This window comes from Cinclus cinclus, chromosome 6 (genome assembly GCF_963662255.1).
Source record: "Cinclus cinclus chromosome 6, bCinCin1.1, whole genome shotgun sequence".
Taxonomy (NCBI): Eukaryota; Metazoa; Chordata; class Aves; order Passeriformes; family Cinclidae; genus Cinclus; species Cinclus cinclus.
The window spans coordinates 36,212,966-36,232,031 of record NC_085051.1 but is presented as its reverse complement, the minus strand read 5'-3'; the positions used below and the strand labels follow the sequence as shown (position 1 = coordinate 36,232,031).

Genomic DNA, 19,066 nt, shown 5'->3' with positions numbered 1-19,066 from the left:
TAACATGTTCTTCCTCCCCTTCATGCCTCCTGCCATTTTTACAATTCCAGTTTTTCACACTGGTTTAAACTACAAAGGCTCAAGAAGGCATATGGCTCTAAATACGCATATTAAGAGTGTTAAATTTGAACATACAAAACCTGAAAGTACAGATTCTGGTATTTCCTATATTCCTGCACATTCCAGTCTGAAGTAGACAGTATTTGGCTAAACTAACCACTGAATTTACCCAAGAACAGCTGAATAAAAATAAATGTAAGTTGATCTCCCATTGCTCCTATGTTTACCATAGTCTTACAAAAACTGAGATCAACACACATGGGTTCTACGGTTCCTCACACTATTTCCATAATAGTTTCAACATAAAATTTCATACAGTTTTGAAATTATAATGGCAGCAAGCAAGTTTAAGCATAGAGAAATAGATGACAAACGTCCTGCTTTGCATTCTAAGAAGTCAGAGTAAAGCATCAAAATGCTAGTGGGTTTTTCTTGCTGAAATACTGAGAAAAGTTTTCAGATTTATTTGAAGTAAAAAGAATCTTATAATCATCTTGGTATAAAGGAAAATGGAAAGAAGCAATTCATAAACTTCTTTGGAAGCAGTAAGTGTCGTCTGCAAACAGGGCTACAAGGCAGAATGTTTTAAAATGACATTTCTCAGATTTCATTTTGCAATACAGATGGAAACCCCATTCACAAAAAAAAAAAAAAAAAAAAGAAAAAAGAAATCAGACCTTGAATAATCAAACTATTGACCACTGGCCAAAAAACCTAAATAGTGAAACTTTTTCAGACTTCAACAATGGTATGCCAAAAAATTATCACTAAACAGTTAATTTACTCTATTGTTTACAAGATCTCTAGTTAGGATTTGTTTTCAGAATACTTAAAAAATTCAAAATAAGGCTCTGCCTTTCCCATTGCAAACATTTATTCAGGATATCTGCTTCTTGATATGCTGTGGAGAAAAAAAAAACTAGACTATATTCTCTCTATAAGAGGTGAAAAAAAATACAGCCTACATTAGACACTGAACATATCTCAAAGTGTTCACAAAGAGTTCTAAAGTAGGTGAGTAAAGTTTGAGTACTCATCAAAATTCCATTGTAAAAACACATAACAAGGCTGTTATTGTCACTATATGGAATAGCTACAGGTTTCTACATCAGGCAAGCTTCCTGCTGAAGAGGGAATTACTAAATTGCGACAAGGGTCAGAAATATCTTGCTATTATTTAATGGTAGTAATAATAATAATATATCATTGATAATAATAGACAAATAGTTTTTTTAAATATTTACACTGGGCTTGTTTACAACGTGAGAACAATGGAAAGCCAAGGACTACTCTGGTTTGGGCTTTATAATAATGCATAAAATAGCTCAGTTGCAGTTTTAAGGTAATCAAAGCAGTTCCTCCTATGTAAGATATTAGAAGGCTTTCTTCAGCAAGATCTTTTTCCTCTAGGAATCTTCATGCTTTTTCCTGACCTGAAATTTTCTGCAATTTCTGTTGCTTTGTATCTCCAAACTCATTAAGTCAAACTAAAGACAAAAATAATTTATGATACAGCTTGCAAGCCTGCTGCTTTTCATGTGTACCAACACCAATAATGTTTACACTAGACCTTAATGTTAAAAATTCTAATTGAGACAAGCATCTATTTGTAATTCCCACTTCCAGTTTTTGATAAAGACATGGAGATGAATGAGCACACATCTCAGCTGGAGAGGACCAACCTGGCAAAGAAGAAACAGCTGAGGCAAAGCTGCATTTTAACATTTTAGTCTGTGCTTAATTCCTCTAAGTTTGTGAACACTATGAAGGAAACAAATAACCAAACATAGAAGACATGCCAATGTAGGGGAGAATTCACTCTGCAAAATGCATTTTTTTGCTATTCTGTTTAACAGTAGAAAGGACAAGGAGCTTTTATTCCTAAGAGAAATTTTACAGAAGTTCTGTAGGTGAAGAAAAAAGGCCACTACAGTTCAACAAATATTAGCACACAACATGCACTTCAAATATTGAACATGCACTTGAAATATTTCAAGCTCAGTGTGCACAAACAGCTACACATGAACATGGCTAAAAAGTCCAAAGATTCAAGTTAGTCTGCTTGCTTTCTTCTCCTCCTCACTTGTCTTCATATTTATCCTCACCAGAAAAAGTTCAACAGTCCACTTGTTAATAGCACATGCAAGTTCATATCAAAGTTTTCAGAACATTTAGACATGTGCTAATAAAATAAAATAGGATAAAGGTGGGTGTATCACAAATTAGACTACACTGACTCAGCTTTTTCTTTTCTAGAGGCAAAGACAGAACCATCTGTTGGTTTTACCAATCTGGACTTTAGTAAGGCACTTGGCGATGGCATATAGGAAACTACAGTGACAACTGGAGGAGCAGAAAAAAGATTAAATTCAGCAACAAAAAGGACAAAAGTTGTAGAGTAATAGAAAAATCCTGCACTGGAATGTGTAACTAGTAAAACTTATGCGCTGTAATGTGCCTGTAGCACGTGCTGTAATGTACAGGTTCTACACATGTGGGCATGTACAATAAACCACCTGAATCGTGCAGTATGGAGTCATTACCTGGAAATTATCAAGACAACTGCAACTGGCAATTATCAGGCCAAAGGTACCTAAAGTGACAGCAACTGCAGCTAAGCAAAGGCTGGGTGCAACCACACAATTGTGTCGGGTAATAATTTCTAGTAGATACTTAGCAAACATTAAGATTTCATGATGCACTGCTAGGACATTCCTTGCAATACTATGCACAGTTTCAGTCATCTTGATTCAAACACAGAGGTTCAGAGGAAAATTACTTTTTTTTTTAAATAAATCTAAAATTCGGGTCAAGAATTTGCCATTTTTTCTTCACCAGGGCCAGGACAAAAATAAAAAAAAAAAAAAAAAAACCACAAAAAAAAAATTTCAGGAGAAAGGTTACAATAAGGAAGGGTGAAAACTAGGAACTGCAAGATTCTTCACCAATACAGAGGAAATAGGAAAGGAAGAGGAAATGGATGTGTTTTTCAGAGTAATAAGAATGAGAGGATAAAAGTTTTCAGAGGCGTTATTTCTGTGATAACTGAAAGAAGAGCTCAAGGACAATTCTCTTCCAGTTCTGACTACCAGTATATTGAAACAAGATCTAAGAACCCTAGCACAGTGTTAAGGAAAAAATAATAGGCAAATAACTCAGACCAAAGCACACTTGTTTAACTGGTCTGAGTTTTAAATTGTTTCTTTTGGTAATAAAAAAACATTACACGACCTTGCAAGTAACATTATCCGCTTGCCACAGGCTTGTCATTGCTATACTTTCCACAGCAAAACATTTTAATTTATGCTTCCAAATAGCAACGAGTAGCTCAATTCTGAGTATTTAATTCTGCCTTTAAAGATATGCGTCCACAATACATTTTTAAAGTTGATAGATATATGTTAGCCAAACCACAGCAGTTCATTTTTCCTGCTCTACTGTTCTGTCAAATCTTTCTTCCTCCTTCCTACTCACTCTTGCCTTTTTCCTTTCAGTTGTTTTACCTGAACCCTACAATCATCTAGATCCATTCTCTGCCTCCCTATCTGTCCTAGTGCCCATATTTTTATGTGATTTTATCCTGAATTGGGACACTTGAGACCTGAAAGAATCAGGACAGAATGAGCATCCTTCAGCACAGTCATGTCTCTCCTGTAACACCTTACAAGAAACCAACCCAAGAAACACCACATCTAAAACCAACAGAAATGCAAGGAATATCCATAATGTTACATCCTATTTGGGCTAAAAAGAATTTAAAAATCAATCTTTGAAAAAGAGAATTAGGAGTTCAGACTTCAAAATTCAAGTTTTTTCCTAACAAATTCATTTTGTTCGTAAGACTTCTGTATTTCAGAATTCTTAAAGCAAGAATAAATACACATGTATCCTATTTTCCCTTTATAAAGAGCTGAACATTTCAGAAAAAGTAGCAGTAAGAGATTTAAGAAAGTCGGAAAGAAGTAGACAAGTTCTAGTTACCTCTTTCACATTCAAGGGGTGAAAATTCTCAAAAAATAACCCAGCAAGCACTCTGTAAATAGTGGTGCACTAACATCTCTCGCATGGACCAAATAAGACTTGACAAGGACAATATAATTTGAATATTTTTTGCATTTCTGTAATAAAGGACTGCTAGTTGTTCATCCAAAACAGCACAGGCAAACATGCAGAAAAAGTTCCAAAACTAAAAAAAAAAAAATCTCTTCTGAAACAAAATTAACTGTTAAAAAACCCAAAGAAACAGAAAATGAACTAGAATAACTCACTTGAACAACTCTCATTTTAAGTTCATTCAAGTCAACACACAGAGAAGTCTCTACTTATCAGAAGCACTGAGCACCCAAGATACTTGGAAAACTTGCAAACATTTGAGCTATCAAGTTAAATTTGTTATCTCAAGTACAGTAATTTCCACAATTATTAGAAGTTTTCAGTAATCTAACAGTAGCAACTTTGCTACTTGTGAGTAAAACACAACCACCCCCTCACAAAAAAAAACCAAAAACTCACATAACACACAAATCACAAACCAAAGCAACACCAACCAACCAAAACTTAAAACAATTCTACTCTTCAAGAAATTTCTCTACTACAAAAATTGAAACAGCCTGATACTACCAATTTAGGCTTCTTCTCAACAGGCCAAAACCAAAAGTGAAGGCTTTGGTAGAGCCATCAGGGAGTTTCCTGATACAATTTCAGGAAGAGAAGACCCACCATAGTAATCTACTCAGTTTAACACATAAATATTCAACTCAGAGTAACTTGCTCTCAACACATCTGGAACAGTAGAAAGATTATGGCAACTACATTTTGGTTTCTATGTAGAAAGATTATTTCAAGAAAAAGAAGTCCAGAAGTTGGACTCAATGATCTTTATGGGTTCCTTTCAACTCAGGATATTCAATGATTCAATGAAAAGTATATAAATTGTTTTTTAAAAAACCTAAGTTTCTCCAAAAGAGTAACTTCAACATATTTTTAACCATATGATTTTATACCCACAAGACATCATTATCCATGCTTATGAGTAAGCTTTAAGAAAATTTAGTGGCCTTTAAATCAGTCATGTGTAATTCAAATCACAGCTGCATACCAGGAAGAATTTTATTTACTAGTTAAATTTAACTATGCTCTGCTTTAACAAAACTCATTTCTGCTATTCAAGTACCATCAGACTTAAGCTAAAAAAGTGACATTTTAAAAATGCTATAGAAGGTAATATTAAAAGGTCAGATTATTTAGAGACAAGAAAGAAAATATCTAACTGGTCAGGAACACTCCTGATTTCATACAAAAACTACACCTAACACAATGATTGCTGGCCTAAAATTAAAATATAAACTATAAAGAATGTATATCTAGAACCCACACCACAACACTACCTTGATGATATAACTTTCCAAACAGCCAGCCAAAAAACAAGTAACTCTCAAGCACGAAGAACTCAGAAAAGTTTTTCAAGTCAACTGCAACATTTTTATTTTCCCTTTATCTTCTTATTTTGTTCCCTATATTCTGCTTGTATAGAGAACTGTAAAGGTAGTACAACTTTCAACTAGATTACCTGTTCGTCCACACTAGGAAAATGCAGCAGTCAGAAGAACAACTATATAGTCTCCTTTTTATGCACTTGTTCTAGAGTTTCAGGTAGACAACTAAGAATTAAAACGAAATCACTCCTTTCATTCACCAGCCCTAAACCTCATTCCAATAGCAAAAACTGCAACAACTGAAAGAACCGGTTCTACTCAAGAACTCACAAAGTAGCTTCTTTCTTAAAAAAAAAAAAAAATAAAAAAAAAAAAAACCCCAAACCACACTTTACTCAAATGGAAGGAAGTCTCCACATGTAAGTAGAGATGAAAGTGACATTTATTGAATAGCTGATAAGGTAGACAAACCATCTCATTCCTTAAGTTTTGCTAGTTCCAAGCAACTTAATAGGAACTTAAGACAAAAAAAAAAAAAAAAAAAAAAAATCAAACAAATCTAGTTTAAAAATTTTAAAGCACCTGTTTCAAAATGGTGTGCAACTCTTATATATTTTGCCTCTTCCCATTTTACAAGGCACCAGAAGTTGTAAATTAAATTAACTGACTTACCTTCTTATCCTCTTTTACTTTGTGGGGTTTCTTTTTCATTTTTTTGTCATCCAATTCTTGATCCGATGTAATCGCAGGATTATCTATGCCACCCTTCCATGTTTCAACAGGTGAAAGAAGCGGGTCTTCTTCACTTCCACGATGTCTTCCTTTTCTTTTAGTTTTAGAGGTGGTAAAAGCCTCGTCATCACTTGCATCTGAATGTGTTCTCCTATAGTAAGACTTGGCTTTACTGAACAGTGTCTTAGACTTGTACTTGTATTTTGAAGGCCTTCTTTCCCCATGACTTTTGGATACTCTATCTGAAAACCCATTTTCTTCCTCACCTTGGGTATTTATAACAATTGAATTTCGAACTTTAATAATACGATTCTGACTATCCTCTGGGACCGCATAGATATCATCTGCAAAGCCTTTATGTTTGTAAATAGTGTCAATAGGTTCAGCATAGTTGTCAGATTGGTCAGTATCTTCTGGTGGCACTGCAGGCACTCGAGAAGGCTGTTTCCTGGGGTTTTTGCCAATACCTGCCTCAATTGTTTTCAGAAGGTTAGGGTCCAGTTTTTTCACATTTGTTCTTGGAACAAGTGGTTTCGGTTTTATTGGAGGAGGCACTTTATGGTTGCGTTCATGGTCATGACAATTGACTGGTGTACTGTGAATAGGATACTCATTACCTTCCAAATCCAGTCGGTACTTTGAACGATCACTAGGTGCTGGGAGTAACCTGACATCATCACCAATTGGACTGTAAGGTGGTGGTCCTTCGGCATCATCCTCTGAATCTGGGTAATTATAGTCAAGGGAACCTCCTCTCGGAGATCTTGGAAAAACATCTTCACTCGTATGCGTTGATTCCCTTGTGCTGTCTGACATGTAGGAACTTTCAATCATGTTCTTTTTCTCTAACACATCGCTGAAGAACAATGTGAAAACCTCAGTTTGACGATGATATTGAGATAATGAATATAAAGCTGTAAACTTAGCAGTAATTTCTGTTGCTATGTGTTCTCCTTCAGTCATGAGTTCCTTGATTGCTTCATTCTCGAAGAAGTCAGCCTGGCTATCAGTAACAGCTACCAGCTGGACAGGAATTGTATCCTGAACTTCAGAAAGAAATGCCCGAAGCATTCCCATGGATGCCTTTCGCTTTGCGGAATAGACCAGTATATATCCATGAACAAGTTCATCTTTCCTTACACCAATTGAAGAATGGTATGATAATATAGTTATCTGTATTCGACGTCTCTTTTCACCTATTATTTTATCAAGCATTAAAGAATTATTATGGCCAGCCTGAGCAGCACTACAGGAGTGAGAATCAAGAAAAGGTGAAAGAATAAGATCCACACTGAATGGATCGCCACACATGGCACACATGACAATCCTTAAATCAGCTTCTGACAGGTCTTTAATGGTGGGAACTGGACTTACAACATCAAAATTGTGTTTAACTGCTTCCAGTACTCCCCTCAGAGCTTGTTTTATTTGGGCCTCGTTAAACTTGCGTGGGTATGTACCAGCAGGCACATCTACAAAAGGACACTGTAACTTGTTAGCCAATTGCTGTCCCTGATGTCTCAGAATAGGTAAATTCTTGCTAACACTGTCCCTCTGGTTAGCCAATATTAACGTAAACGACAGATTAGCCATATACTTGTCTCTCCTTATCTGAGATGCTTCAGCCCTTATTTTTGCAATGCACTCCCCAATAAAAGTCAGTGATTCAATAGAGTTAAACACGCAGAAACAACCATGTGGTTTGAAGGCCGAGGTCCACAACTGAGTCAGCAAGTATGGGGATTTGGCATCAACTGGCCTAAGATCTAGTTCATATATTTTTCCATCTAATGCATATTCATCATCAGTGGATTGTGTCCGAATTTCATTTGCCAATTCTTGTGCAAGACCATCTTTGCCCAAAATAAAAAGATTGATTTTATCAATGTTGGCACTATCATGGTAGAAATTTGAGCGTCCGTGGTCTAGTTGCAGAAGACTGTTGGCAAGCAACTCTTCTACTTTTATGTCCATGCAATTTTGGCCACTGAGACAAGTTTCTTTAGTTGGGTGATAAACAAATCCTATGTGTTTGAGCAGAAGAGATTCTCTATCAGGTGCAAGTTTCTGTAAAGCTTTGTATCTAGGTTCTTCACTCAGAACTGCATGAATTTCACTCATTTTATCTGTACTTGGTGTTGCATTAAGATCCAGATCATAAAACAGCTCTGAATGCTCAAAAAGCATTTCCTGAAACTCCTCTTTGGCTTTTTCAACAATCTCCCGCTGATGCCTACCATACACTTCCTTACTATCTGCATCAGTGATGTATTTGAAGGCTTCGTCCTCCACCACAAAACATATAACTTCTTCCCATGGCTGTCCAGGTGAAATGAATTGGATTTTCTCAAGAGTTTTTTTGAATTTCTCTTTCATCTCAACCCTCCTTTTTTCAGATATAAGATGCTGCACGTGGTTTTGATAAACTTTTTCTGCCTCTAGGGTACTGAGAAGGTCAAATGGAATCCTTCTGTCATTCACTTTATCTATGTGGTCAGTTTCATCCCAGGGTGTTTTTTCAAGCACTACAAAACAGGACTGGAAGTCAGGCCTTTTCTCCATTACCTTCAAGGCTTCTGACCAGCTCAAAAGTTCAATCTCGTCAAGATTTGATAGCAGAGTATTAAGAGCTCTTGGCAATGCATTAATGTATTCTTCTTTTCTCTTCCTAATATGTTCCTGTTTAAGTTGCTCTATGTGTTTTGAAAATGTATTTTTGGCCTTTTTTGTTCCTTCCAAATTTATGTACTCTTCATAATCAGGATGGTTTTTCAGTTTGTTACTAACAGTTTTCCAAGTTGCATGATAGTCTCTCACAGTTTGGACAAGTTTTTCAAATTTATCTGTTGCCGTAACAACTAGCTGTCTTTGAGTTTTATAGGCATCCAGATAGGGGATTATTTTAGGTTTACCACGAGTTTTATCCATCATTTGTACCAGTGCAGTAAAACATGTTTCAACATTGACGTTGAATCTTGCCGATGTTTCCACAACCACAAGGTTCTTCTTATTTGAAGCAAAGGCCTGAACCTCTCGCAGATAATGATCCACACATTCATCACATTTTGTTGCTGCTATTATTATGGGTTTTTTAGATTTTGAGAGCTGGATATAAAGATTATTCACAAATTTAAGTTGATCATCAAACTTCCTATTGCATCCTTGGCTTACATCGATGCACAATAAAAACCCATCTATGTTTAATTTCCCTTCAGGCATTTGTTTTTGCTCAAAGTCTTGCTCCAAGCCTAGCTGATCTGTGCAAATGTACATTAGTTTTTCTGCGGACTGCAGTTTGGAGGCAGCTGCACGTTTTATGTACGGTTGCAAATTCGTACTCCGATGAGGCAAGAAAGTCTGATCATCAATGAACTCAGTCTGTTCAATTACATGAATTCTGCACTCAATTCCATCCTCACCACTTTGTGTTACGTCACCCCAGTACAAAAAGTGATCATTGTTGACAACTCTTCCTCCAAAGTCAATTGTGCTAAGCACAGAGGTATGCTCAGGATAATATTCATCTGCTTTTGAACGAACGAATCTATTGCACAAACATGACTTTCCGACTCCACAATTACCTTTATCCTTTTCAGTTCCAGACAGTCCAACAACACTAACAGCATAAGATGGGGGGCGTGGCTCTTTGTTTTTTGCCATCATAACTTTCCTCTCATCCTTTTGCAATTATCAAGGTAACTGTATGCGGTTTTCATTCTGGAAAAGGTTCCTACAAATTTGAATTGTATATCCAGGGTTCCAGAAATCGCCTTCAGTCGTTCCTGTTTCAGCTTGTGACTAAGAGAACCTCAGATAACCTGGACAACGAGCATCATCTTCCTAAAAAGTACAGAGAAAAAAAAAATCAAGATTGCAGATATTTCTTTATAATATTCATGAGGGAAAAGAGATTTTAAGAAGCACTTTTGCTTCATCATCCTGACTTTCTGGGTATATGAAAATTCTACAACTACTTTGAATGAGATCATAAATTCATTATTCAGTAATGCTAATGCTATTTATCCTACAAATTTTAAAATAAACAGATTGTAGGTACAGTTTAGTAGTAGTTTGTCAGCTGTTTTGATAGCTGAGCAGCATACTTCTAAAAAAGAAAAAAAGAAAACCCATACCCAAACCCCCAAATTACTGTTCTTCTCCTTAGAACTACTGGAGAGTGCAGCAATAGGTTAAAGCACCACAGCATCCCTCACTTAAGGAAATGCTAGGAGAACTAGGATTCTTCAGCCTGGCAAAGAGAAGACTCAGGGAAGATCTCATCGATGTGTACAAATATTTGGAGGAAAGGTGCAAAGAAAGCAGAGCCAGACTCTTTCCACTGGGGCCCAGGGACAGGACCAGAGGCAATGGGCATAGATTAAAATACAGAAGATGCCATATGAACATCAGGAAACACCTTTTTATTATTGTGAGCATGACTGAGCACTGGCCTGATTTGCCCAGAGAAGTTGTAAAGGCTCCTGCACTGAAAGTATTCAAAAAACACCTGGACAAAGACCTGGGCAACCTGCCCGAGGCAACCCTGCTTGAGCAGGGAGGCTGGACAAGATGACATTCAGAGGTTTCTTCTAACCTCCACTGTTCTATGCTCTGTGAAAATATTTTGATAAAAATACTTCTCATTTTCTTCACAAAAAGAACTATTACATGGCACTATAAATATGCACTTAATGTATTTGCTTTTACATTTGTAGCATACAAACTAACAACACAAATCTACTTAAACAAACCTATAAATAGCCCTTATAAGAATAAAAGTATAACACACGTCAATACTGAAATTTTAGTGTTACATACTTTGTCCTTCTTAGCAGCAACTAACTAATCAAAATAGAAAATATAAACAACACACAAAAAAACAACTGTTATAGAAATCATAGAAAAGTACATTTTTAGGAAGAAAGTATAACTTCATTACTAAATGAAGAGCAACGTCTAATTTTTATACTCAAGAGCTTTTATATTGCAAAACTGAAACTTTTACACCAGATTTTAGAAATTTTTTTTTCGGTTAAATCAGATTACTCAAAAACTCACTCATAAAGACAAGTTGTATTTTAAATTTTGCTTTTCACTATTTCCACTGTGTTTATTATATTCTTAAAACACAGAATTTGGACTCAACAGAAAAGAGCACCAGGAATAAAAATACTTAGCAAAAATAGCATCCTTTACAAGCAGTATTTATATTACTATAAATAAACCCAGTGTTTTCTTTCTAAACCAAAGCTTATCATAGTAGCATCATTCAAACTGTTAGAATGAGAAATTTAGTCAGCACTTTCACTATAAAATGTTTTCTGTTTGCCACAGCACAATAGAGATTTCATGTGGACTAAACTAGAACATAAAAATCTTCATCCACAGGATTACTTCATTTCATCAGGAAGACACTGTCAATTTGCAATTCATTTATAAGAAACAATCAATACTTTCAGAAACTCTACATTCTCAGTAGGAAAGGTTGTTCCTCCTCCATCTACAAAATGTTTTGTTAAATCAATACATTTTTAAGCAAGAAAGTACAAAGAGTAAGGTGAAAGGGGACACCGACAAAGGGACAACACATAAGTCTTTCATTTAAGTTCTGACATGAGAGATTTTAACCATACTAGAAGCTGAATCACTAAAGATATTTAAAACCAGTGTGGGGTTGTTTTTTTTTAATACAGTTCCTACTTTGCACCAATTGTACAAAGTCACAGAATGAAATCTATGTTAATTAAGTAATAAAACTGGTAAAAATCTGACATTGTAATGGCTTCACATTTAATAAGCAATCATTATTAAACTGTTCTCCAAATGGAAGATTTTCCATTTCACTATACCACTAATGTAAATTTACTGTATTGTTTTGTACTGTTTTAAAGCATGCACACCAGAAATTTTATAAGTTAGTTCAATTATCTTCATTCAATCTGCCTAATTCAATTATAACAAATTGCAAACACTGCAGTTCATCTAACCCTCCCCCCCACCTTTGTTACAAATTCAAAGGAGGGGTTGTTTGATTTTCCCAAATAATTTCAAACTTAGGATTGAAAATAATACACCTATGCTTAAACAGAAAATTTTGAGGCACTCGAAAGATACCAAGTGTCTGACCTCAGTGCGGGGGGAACAATCTCGGACCATCTACAGATGCACTGTAGGACTTCGTCTCTACAGGCTTTAAGATTTCCAAGCGTAGTTATAAAGAAAATAAGGTAGCAGCTTGTACTTATTCACCCACCCTCACCCTTAAACACATTATAAAGGCCTAAAGCCCAAACTTACCCTTAGGAAAAAGAAGTGCAAAGCAAGATGACTATCCTGCTGTGATCTTCCTGCAGTAATGTCGCACATTTAAACAGTGCCCTTCAGTAGGTCCTTCCCTGAGGGATCTGAAAACAAAAAATAAGAACCATTAAAAGTTTCAAGTTTATCAAAGAAGAAGCAGCAATCAGAGAAGGTATAACACTTCACCTATGCATGAGGATTGTTTTCCTTATTTTAAACCCATAAACAAAACTCAAGCTGGTCTTTGTCTAAATTTGGAGGGTTTAAATCCTGTAAGCACGCCTGTTAGTATTTGAGAGAAGGCAGAGTTCTAAGTGATTGTGATTTGATTTCAACTTGATACTTCAACAATACCTAGGTTGTGGAAGCTTGTTCTGAAAAATTGATGTAGTTTCCCAGATAATATATAAAATGTGTGCTATATCACTAATCACGTGCAGAATAATTTGGAATTTTATAGTATTTAGAACATAGCTTTGCAAGATGAAATTGGTATAGTCTTAAGTAGAAAACATACAAAAGCATGTACGTCTACATACATATATTCTATTAATAAGAAAAAGGTATAGTCTACCTCAAAACCCTTTTACCTGTAGTACACCACTACTAAATTAAAAGGACTCACAAACTGTGACAAATTAGAAACTGAAAGTATAATTATATTGGAAGATCTTGAATTCTCAACCAGGGTACAAATTATTAATGTAACCCCTTTAACTTCTGATCTCACTGCAGGGATGCTACTATAAAGTAATCAAAAACAGAACTCTCTTTCACTGTTCTTCCCCTTGCATCCACACAAAACCTAGACTTTGTCAGGCTAGTGATCCACACATTATGATGCAGAACAGGAAAGGAACCTGAGGCACTTGCACTGGAATATTATCTAAGCCATTTTTAACTAAGGAAAGGTGTCATTGTTAAGCAAGATGCAGTACCATGCTGTATATGTGCTAAATACTACATCAAAACAACAGAGCTTTTTCGTATTTTGACATTTACAATTATATTCTTAATATTTTCACTTTGCTTTGGGAATAAGAATCGCTTTGCTCTAGTAAGTTTTCTTTTGGAAAAAAACGTTTGGCGACACTGATAAACAATATACCAATACCATAACTAATCTTGTAACACCAAATACCACCAAAATCAATAGGCAGCAGTCTATCAGTCCTGCATTAAGCCTGGCTGAGCTTCAGTGCTAAATTCTATCACTTGATAGAGTAGACAGTAAATCCTGTTCCCTGCCCTTACCTCCAAGCTGTGCCACTCCTCTACATCCACAGTTAGCTGAGCAGAGCAGATACTTGCTCATGAGGAAAAAGACAATGGGACTCTGAAGAACTCAGAGTATGTGGAAGAGCAGACAGACTGAGAGAAAAGCAGCACCGCTTGCAAGAATGTATCTGTGGCTTGAGGGGCACTGCCACAAGGCAAAGCTCAAAGACAGACCCCCACAACATCAGTCAGAAACATTAAGAGGCCATAGAAAGCCCTATTTACAAATACATGCTTCCCAAAGCCTGAATTCTAAACACTAGAATACAATGCCATATTATTAGCAAGTAATAAATACTTTAAGAGTTAATAAACTATCGCTATTAAGTAATTGTGGCTGCACAGGAACTTGTAGATGAGTCCACAGTCAAGAAAATCACTCATAAATACCCTTGAGTATTTCTCAATATCCTCCAAAACCACTTTCTGAACCTAAAAATGTTTTAAGCCTAACATGTTCTAAGCCTGGCTGAAGCAAAAATGTTGTCTGAAACAGTCCACAATTGCTTATGACCATAAACTATTTAAGCAGCTGCCAACAGGGAAAATAGGGACTGTTTCCCCCAAGTTCTTTACTCACTCTGTGGTGTCATCTAGACACAACAGTTTATGGATTAGTATTTTCTGGGGTTAGTTTCAATCAGCATAGTCTTGCAAGTGTGTTTGTAGATTACCTAGCCAAGCAAAGAGAAGCAAGTGTGAATGGAAGGCCCATCACAGCGTAGTCTGCTTTACAATGTACACCAATACAGCAACATCTACAGCAGACCACCAAGTAAATTCAAACACATTAGGTAACACTGAAATGGTCTGGAGGATGAATTTGAAAGTGTTGTGCACTCAAAATACATGGACCATGACTCCAAGAAAGTTACAGCTCTGGATTCAAGTTAGTACTGCCACCAAGTTCTTATACAAAGTCATTTCACACTTCATACTTCTTAGAGAACCAAAACTTGGCATTGGAAAATATTTACTACAGTACCCAATTTCCAAGATCTATCAGCACAACAGTAACTATAGCCCTACCAAAAAGAGAATAAGCATTCAACTGTTTTCCTAACAACCAGGAAAAAAAAAAAACTGATGTACCTTAACATAATGTTGTCATTTCTCACACAGTATTTACCAAGAGTTATCTTTTTCACCCAAGCAAGACAAAGAAAACTTCCCTTCAAGAGAAAATCTTCTTTAGAAATGAAACCAGAGTACACTAAAGTCACTTTAACAATTTCGAATCACCTAGGTCTGTTGAGATCCTAACACTTAATGTGTCCTGGCCACTTCACAAACACACCAATATTCTTGCCTTCACAGGTGCTGGTAACCTTAATTAACCATACTTAAAATCTTATTTATAAATAATGGTATGTACAACAACTACCCAAGTATCAGCCAACATGGAAAAAAAAAACAACATTCAGATTTCTCATCAGAAAGTAAGCTCAACCAAGCAACAGCAAGACAGTAAGGGACAACACTGATCCTCTGGCTGAAAAGAAATTCAGTTGAAGTGGTATGCTGATTAATCATGCTAGGGAAATGAAGGATCAGAATGGATGACTCCAACTGCTGTTCATTTCAGATTTGGTTAGTATGACAGCCAACTATAATCCCTAAAGGAGTTCTGTAGCCTAGATAATTCTCTCCATACAAAAGCAAAGTAATCAATGTATTAAAAAAAGAGAGAGAAACCCCAACTGCCCAACTTCGTATTATAAAGCAACGAAAAACTGTGTTTAAAAACAGAAGTTCAAAGCTCTTAGTTCCTACTAAGCTCAATAAATGTCTTCTATTAATAATAATACACTGAAGACTGCCTGTGTATTACTCAAAAATTAAATCAGAGCCTAAATATTATTTCTGAATTCAAAACATCATTATTTAGGTGGAATCTAGAAGTCCCAGGGCATCTATTATCATTACTGCTCTCCACAAAAAAAGAAAAAACAAACAAACGAGAAAAACCAAACCAACCTACATAAATTAAATCAAGGTATGATAAAAAGGTAAACTGCAAAGGCTCAAATTACCAACACAGCAGTATTCTGAACTTAGGCCTCTCAAATTACTTATCTTCAGATTTTTGAATATCTGAAATCATTCAATATAGTTTCAAAGCCTGTATTTTAACAGGAAAGGAAAGGGCAAGTTTACAGAAGTAATACATTCTTAATTCTTTTTGTATAGGATAAGCTCCAACCAAAAATGTGCAGAGTGGTCAGTGAAGTTTCTCTGCAAGTCTCCTGATCAAGCTTATTTAGAGAGATACTGAGGAAAAATACAAAAGAACTAATGGAGAAATTTCACAAAGGGGATCACTAAAACAAACTTATAAAAACAGAAGAAAGAAAAGAAAACAGACGGAGAAGGAGGGATCAAAGTAAGGACAGAAAAATAGCTAAAATGCATTTCCTGTGAGGAAAAAAAAACAAGAAAAATTTACATCCTGGTATGGGCAACTACAACTAATTTCACTGATCCACAGATCTGGATCATTTCATATTATTTTGCTTCATGAGTAACTGCAGCATAGAATCCAGGACTCGACACCATAAATCTCAGTTTGTTGTCTGACCTCACAAAAACTATAGGTGCCATTTCTACCTGTGTAAAACAACACCGGTTATCCCCTTTTTTAAAATTACAAAATGAGAAAGGGAAATGGCACATATAAGCAGCAAATAATATTCTACATAAAAATCAGCCAACTTAAATAAATAACATGCCAAAACGAAGCTATATACACTTTTGAAAAAAATTGTGCATGAAGAAATTGCTTTTTTAAATGGAAACATTCTTCTGCCGTGTTTGAATGTCAACTGATGCAAAACTGCAAAAATGTGTGGGAATTTTAACTCAAAGCCAAAGAAACAACTCCTATTTACCACAAAATGTAATGTGCAGAACTAGCCACAGATTAATTATTTTGTTTTTCAATAGATGTCAGTGACTAGAAAAACACAGTTAACATGCAAATTCAAAATAACTTCACAGTTGTTTCAGATTTTCTTGCGAGGAATTATGAACTCGCTTTTAAGTATTTCACCAAATCTGTAAATTCAAGGAAGTGATGAGATGGTTCAAATAATAATCTGTAAAATGCAGTAGTCTTCCAGCTCACTTACACTGACCTTTAGGCTAAAAATTCTCAGAGTAAAAGAGAAAATAAAAAAAAGAACCAACCAAACAAAGAGTGGTTAAAGAGTGATTAAGTATTTTGTGTGCCCACTAAGAGAGACGTAACACAGCCGCAGGGGAGGGAAAAGCCCCGGGAGCGCTAATCCGGAGCTCCCGGGGTGACCGGGACCCCCTGAACTGCGCTGCGCTCCCTGCGGGCACGGCGCGGCCAAAGCCCCCTGGCGGCAGAGCCCTCCCGGCCGCGGGACGCAGGCCCCTCTGGAAAGCATTCCTGCCTTATCACCGAGCAGGAATGCACCGCGGGCTCGCTCGCACGGCTACGTCATGGCCACAAGCGGGGCCGTTCGCAGCTCGCCCGATGTAACCGTGCCAGCAGAACTTGGCGATGGTGTTTGGCCCCCGAAGTGCCATTCTCTCGGAGGAGGTCACGGCGTGTCACCCCCCAAGAACGCCTTCTGCACAGAACCCCAAGGACACGCCGCGGAGCAGCCTACTAAACGGAGTGATGGGAGTGCTTTGTGAAGTTTTATCCAAAATATTCCTGAAGGATGCCAGTGCAGGGGATTTATCTTCTGTCAAGAAAGTACTTTTAGAAGCCTTACGATAGTGTCAGCATCCTTTTAATATCTTTATTAAACATAATGGAATTATTTTTGCACTATCTACTCAAATAAGTCCCAACAGGGAAACTTACACAGAACAATCTATTATTATGATCACTGCTTTTCATTTCTACAAAGTCGGCACACAGAAAAAACACCTACAGCTTTAGGAAAGCACATAGCATGAAAACCATGTGGAGCATTTGGTTCTGTTAGTGCTAAATATAGCATTTTAAAACAATTTAGTCTGAGCCTAAAGTATTTAATTGGATTATGTTACACATGCAACACCTTAGCTAAAGTCCAATACCAGGGAGTGGTAAGCATTTGGTCGCAATTATTTAGAATTTTACAACAATGGCAGCTGCTTTAGATAAGGATATTTTAGGGGGGAAAAAAAGCTATTTCAGCCCAGTATGCTCCACGCTTATAAGCAACTTATACTAAACCAAGTTAGCGATAATGTTACAAATGCTCCAACAACTTCCCATACCTAAAGTACTACATAGTTTTAAAGAAAACCCTTTCATTTGCATCATACTTTCTGAGCTCTAGTCACACTGAGTTTTAGTAGAGTACTAAAAATAGAATTTCAATAATTTTAGCACTTCTTAAAAATAATTTTCAAAGCAGCACAAAAATGAAAGTAAACCCTTACAAAAATGCACCTGGATGAACCTTTGTAATACCCTTACTTTAGATATGTACTATAAATAAGTATGGGTTTTATCAGAAGGTAGCTAACTCTGGTCACTGATGTCACTGCTGAAAACTGTCATGCGGAAGACTCTTCAGAAGGTAAGACAGCACTATTGGCAAAAAAGCCACCTATTAACTCCTCATTCTTTATGAAATAAGTACACAAGCATCAGTGCTGCAACTGGCTTCAATGCACAGGTTTAAAATGGACGTCCAATTGACCAGCTAACGCTGTTCTCTCTCTACTGCTTTTACTCTGCAGTGTAGAGTTTTCAAATTTCTGTCAAAGATCTTTATTAAGGAAAAAAAAAAAATCCCCCAGTTTATCTGCACGACACTAAACTAAATACACACGTTCCCCCACAGGCCTATTTTGGTCTACATTAAAAACGTTCCCCTCCTACTTATTAAGGAAATATTCCACACTGATATCAAAAGTGATACCAGAGAGAACAAGAAAGGGGGGAACAGAGGGGTGGGGTGTATTATAGGGAGAAGGTGACAAGTATGTCTTCTGTTTATAACTATATAGTCCTGCTTCCTTCTTTAATCAAAGCAGTGTTTCATACTCCTTATGTCTTACAGCTACAGCACCATGGCATTACATCTGTATGTCTATGGTGATTCCCTTGGGTGGAGAGAGTCTAAAGGTTATGCTGGTTGAAGAGATTCAAAACGCTTGAAAGCTGCAACACTGCAACTGGCTACCCTATTCCAAAGCCTTAAAATCCACCTGGTGGAAAAACAGAAATGCACACACATCATTAGGAGAGTGAAGTTTTCCGAAATTTAATCTCGAGCAATATTTGAAGGTGAAAG

The 19,066-nt window shown here is 36.5% G+C and overlaps 1 protein-coding gene across 5 annotated transcripts in view; it reads right to left on the bottom strand.

The window, feature by feature from the left end:
• ARHGAP5 (Rho GTPase activating protein 5) overlaps nucleotides 1–19,066 on the bottom strand; it is a 49,261-nt gene that overhangs the window by 24,395 nt on the left and 5,800 nt on the right. For 3 of the 5 annotated variants that reach the window (XM_062494694.1, XM_062494697.1, XM_062494695.1), the window contains 2 exons: nucleotides 12,525–12,631; nucleotides 6,168–10,067 (listed from right to left, as the gene is read on the bottom strand). In XM_062494694.1, coding sequence (XP_062350678.1) covers nucleotides 6,168–9,890 — 3,723 coding nt within the window. In that variant the 5' untranslated portion in view covers nucleotides 9,891–10,067; nucleotides 12,525–12,631. Of the gene's footprint in view, nucleotides 1–5,610; nucleotides 10,372–12,524; nucleotides 12,632–19,066 lie in introns of those variants that run through there. The other 2 variants (XM_062494698.1, XM_062494696.1) reach the window with 2 other exon arrangements.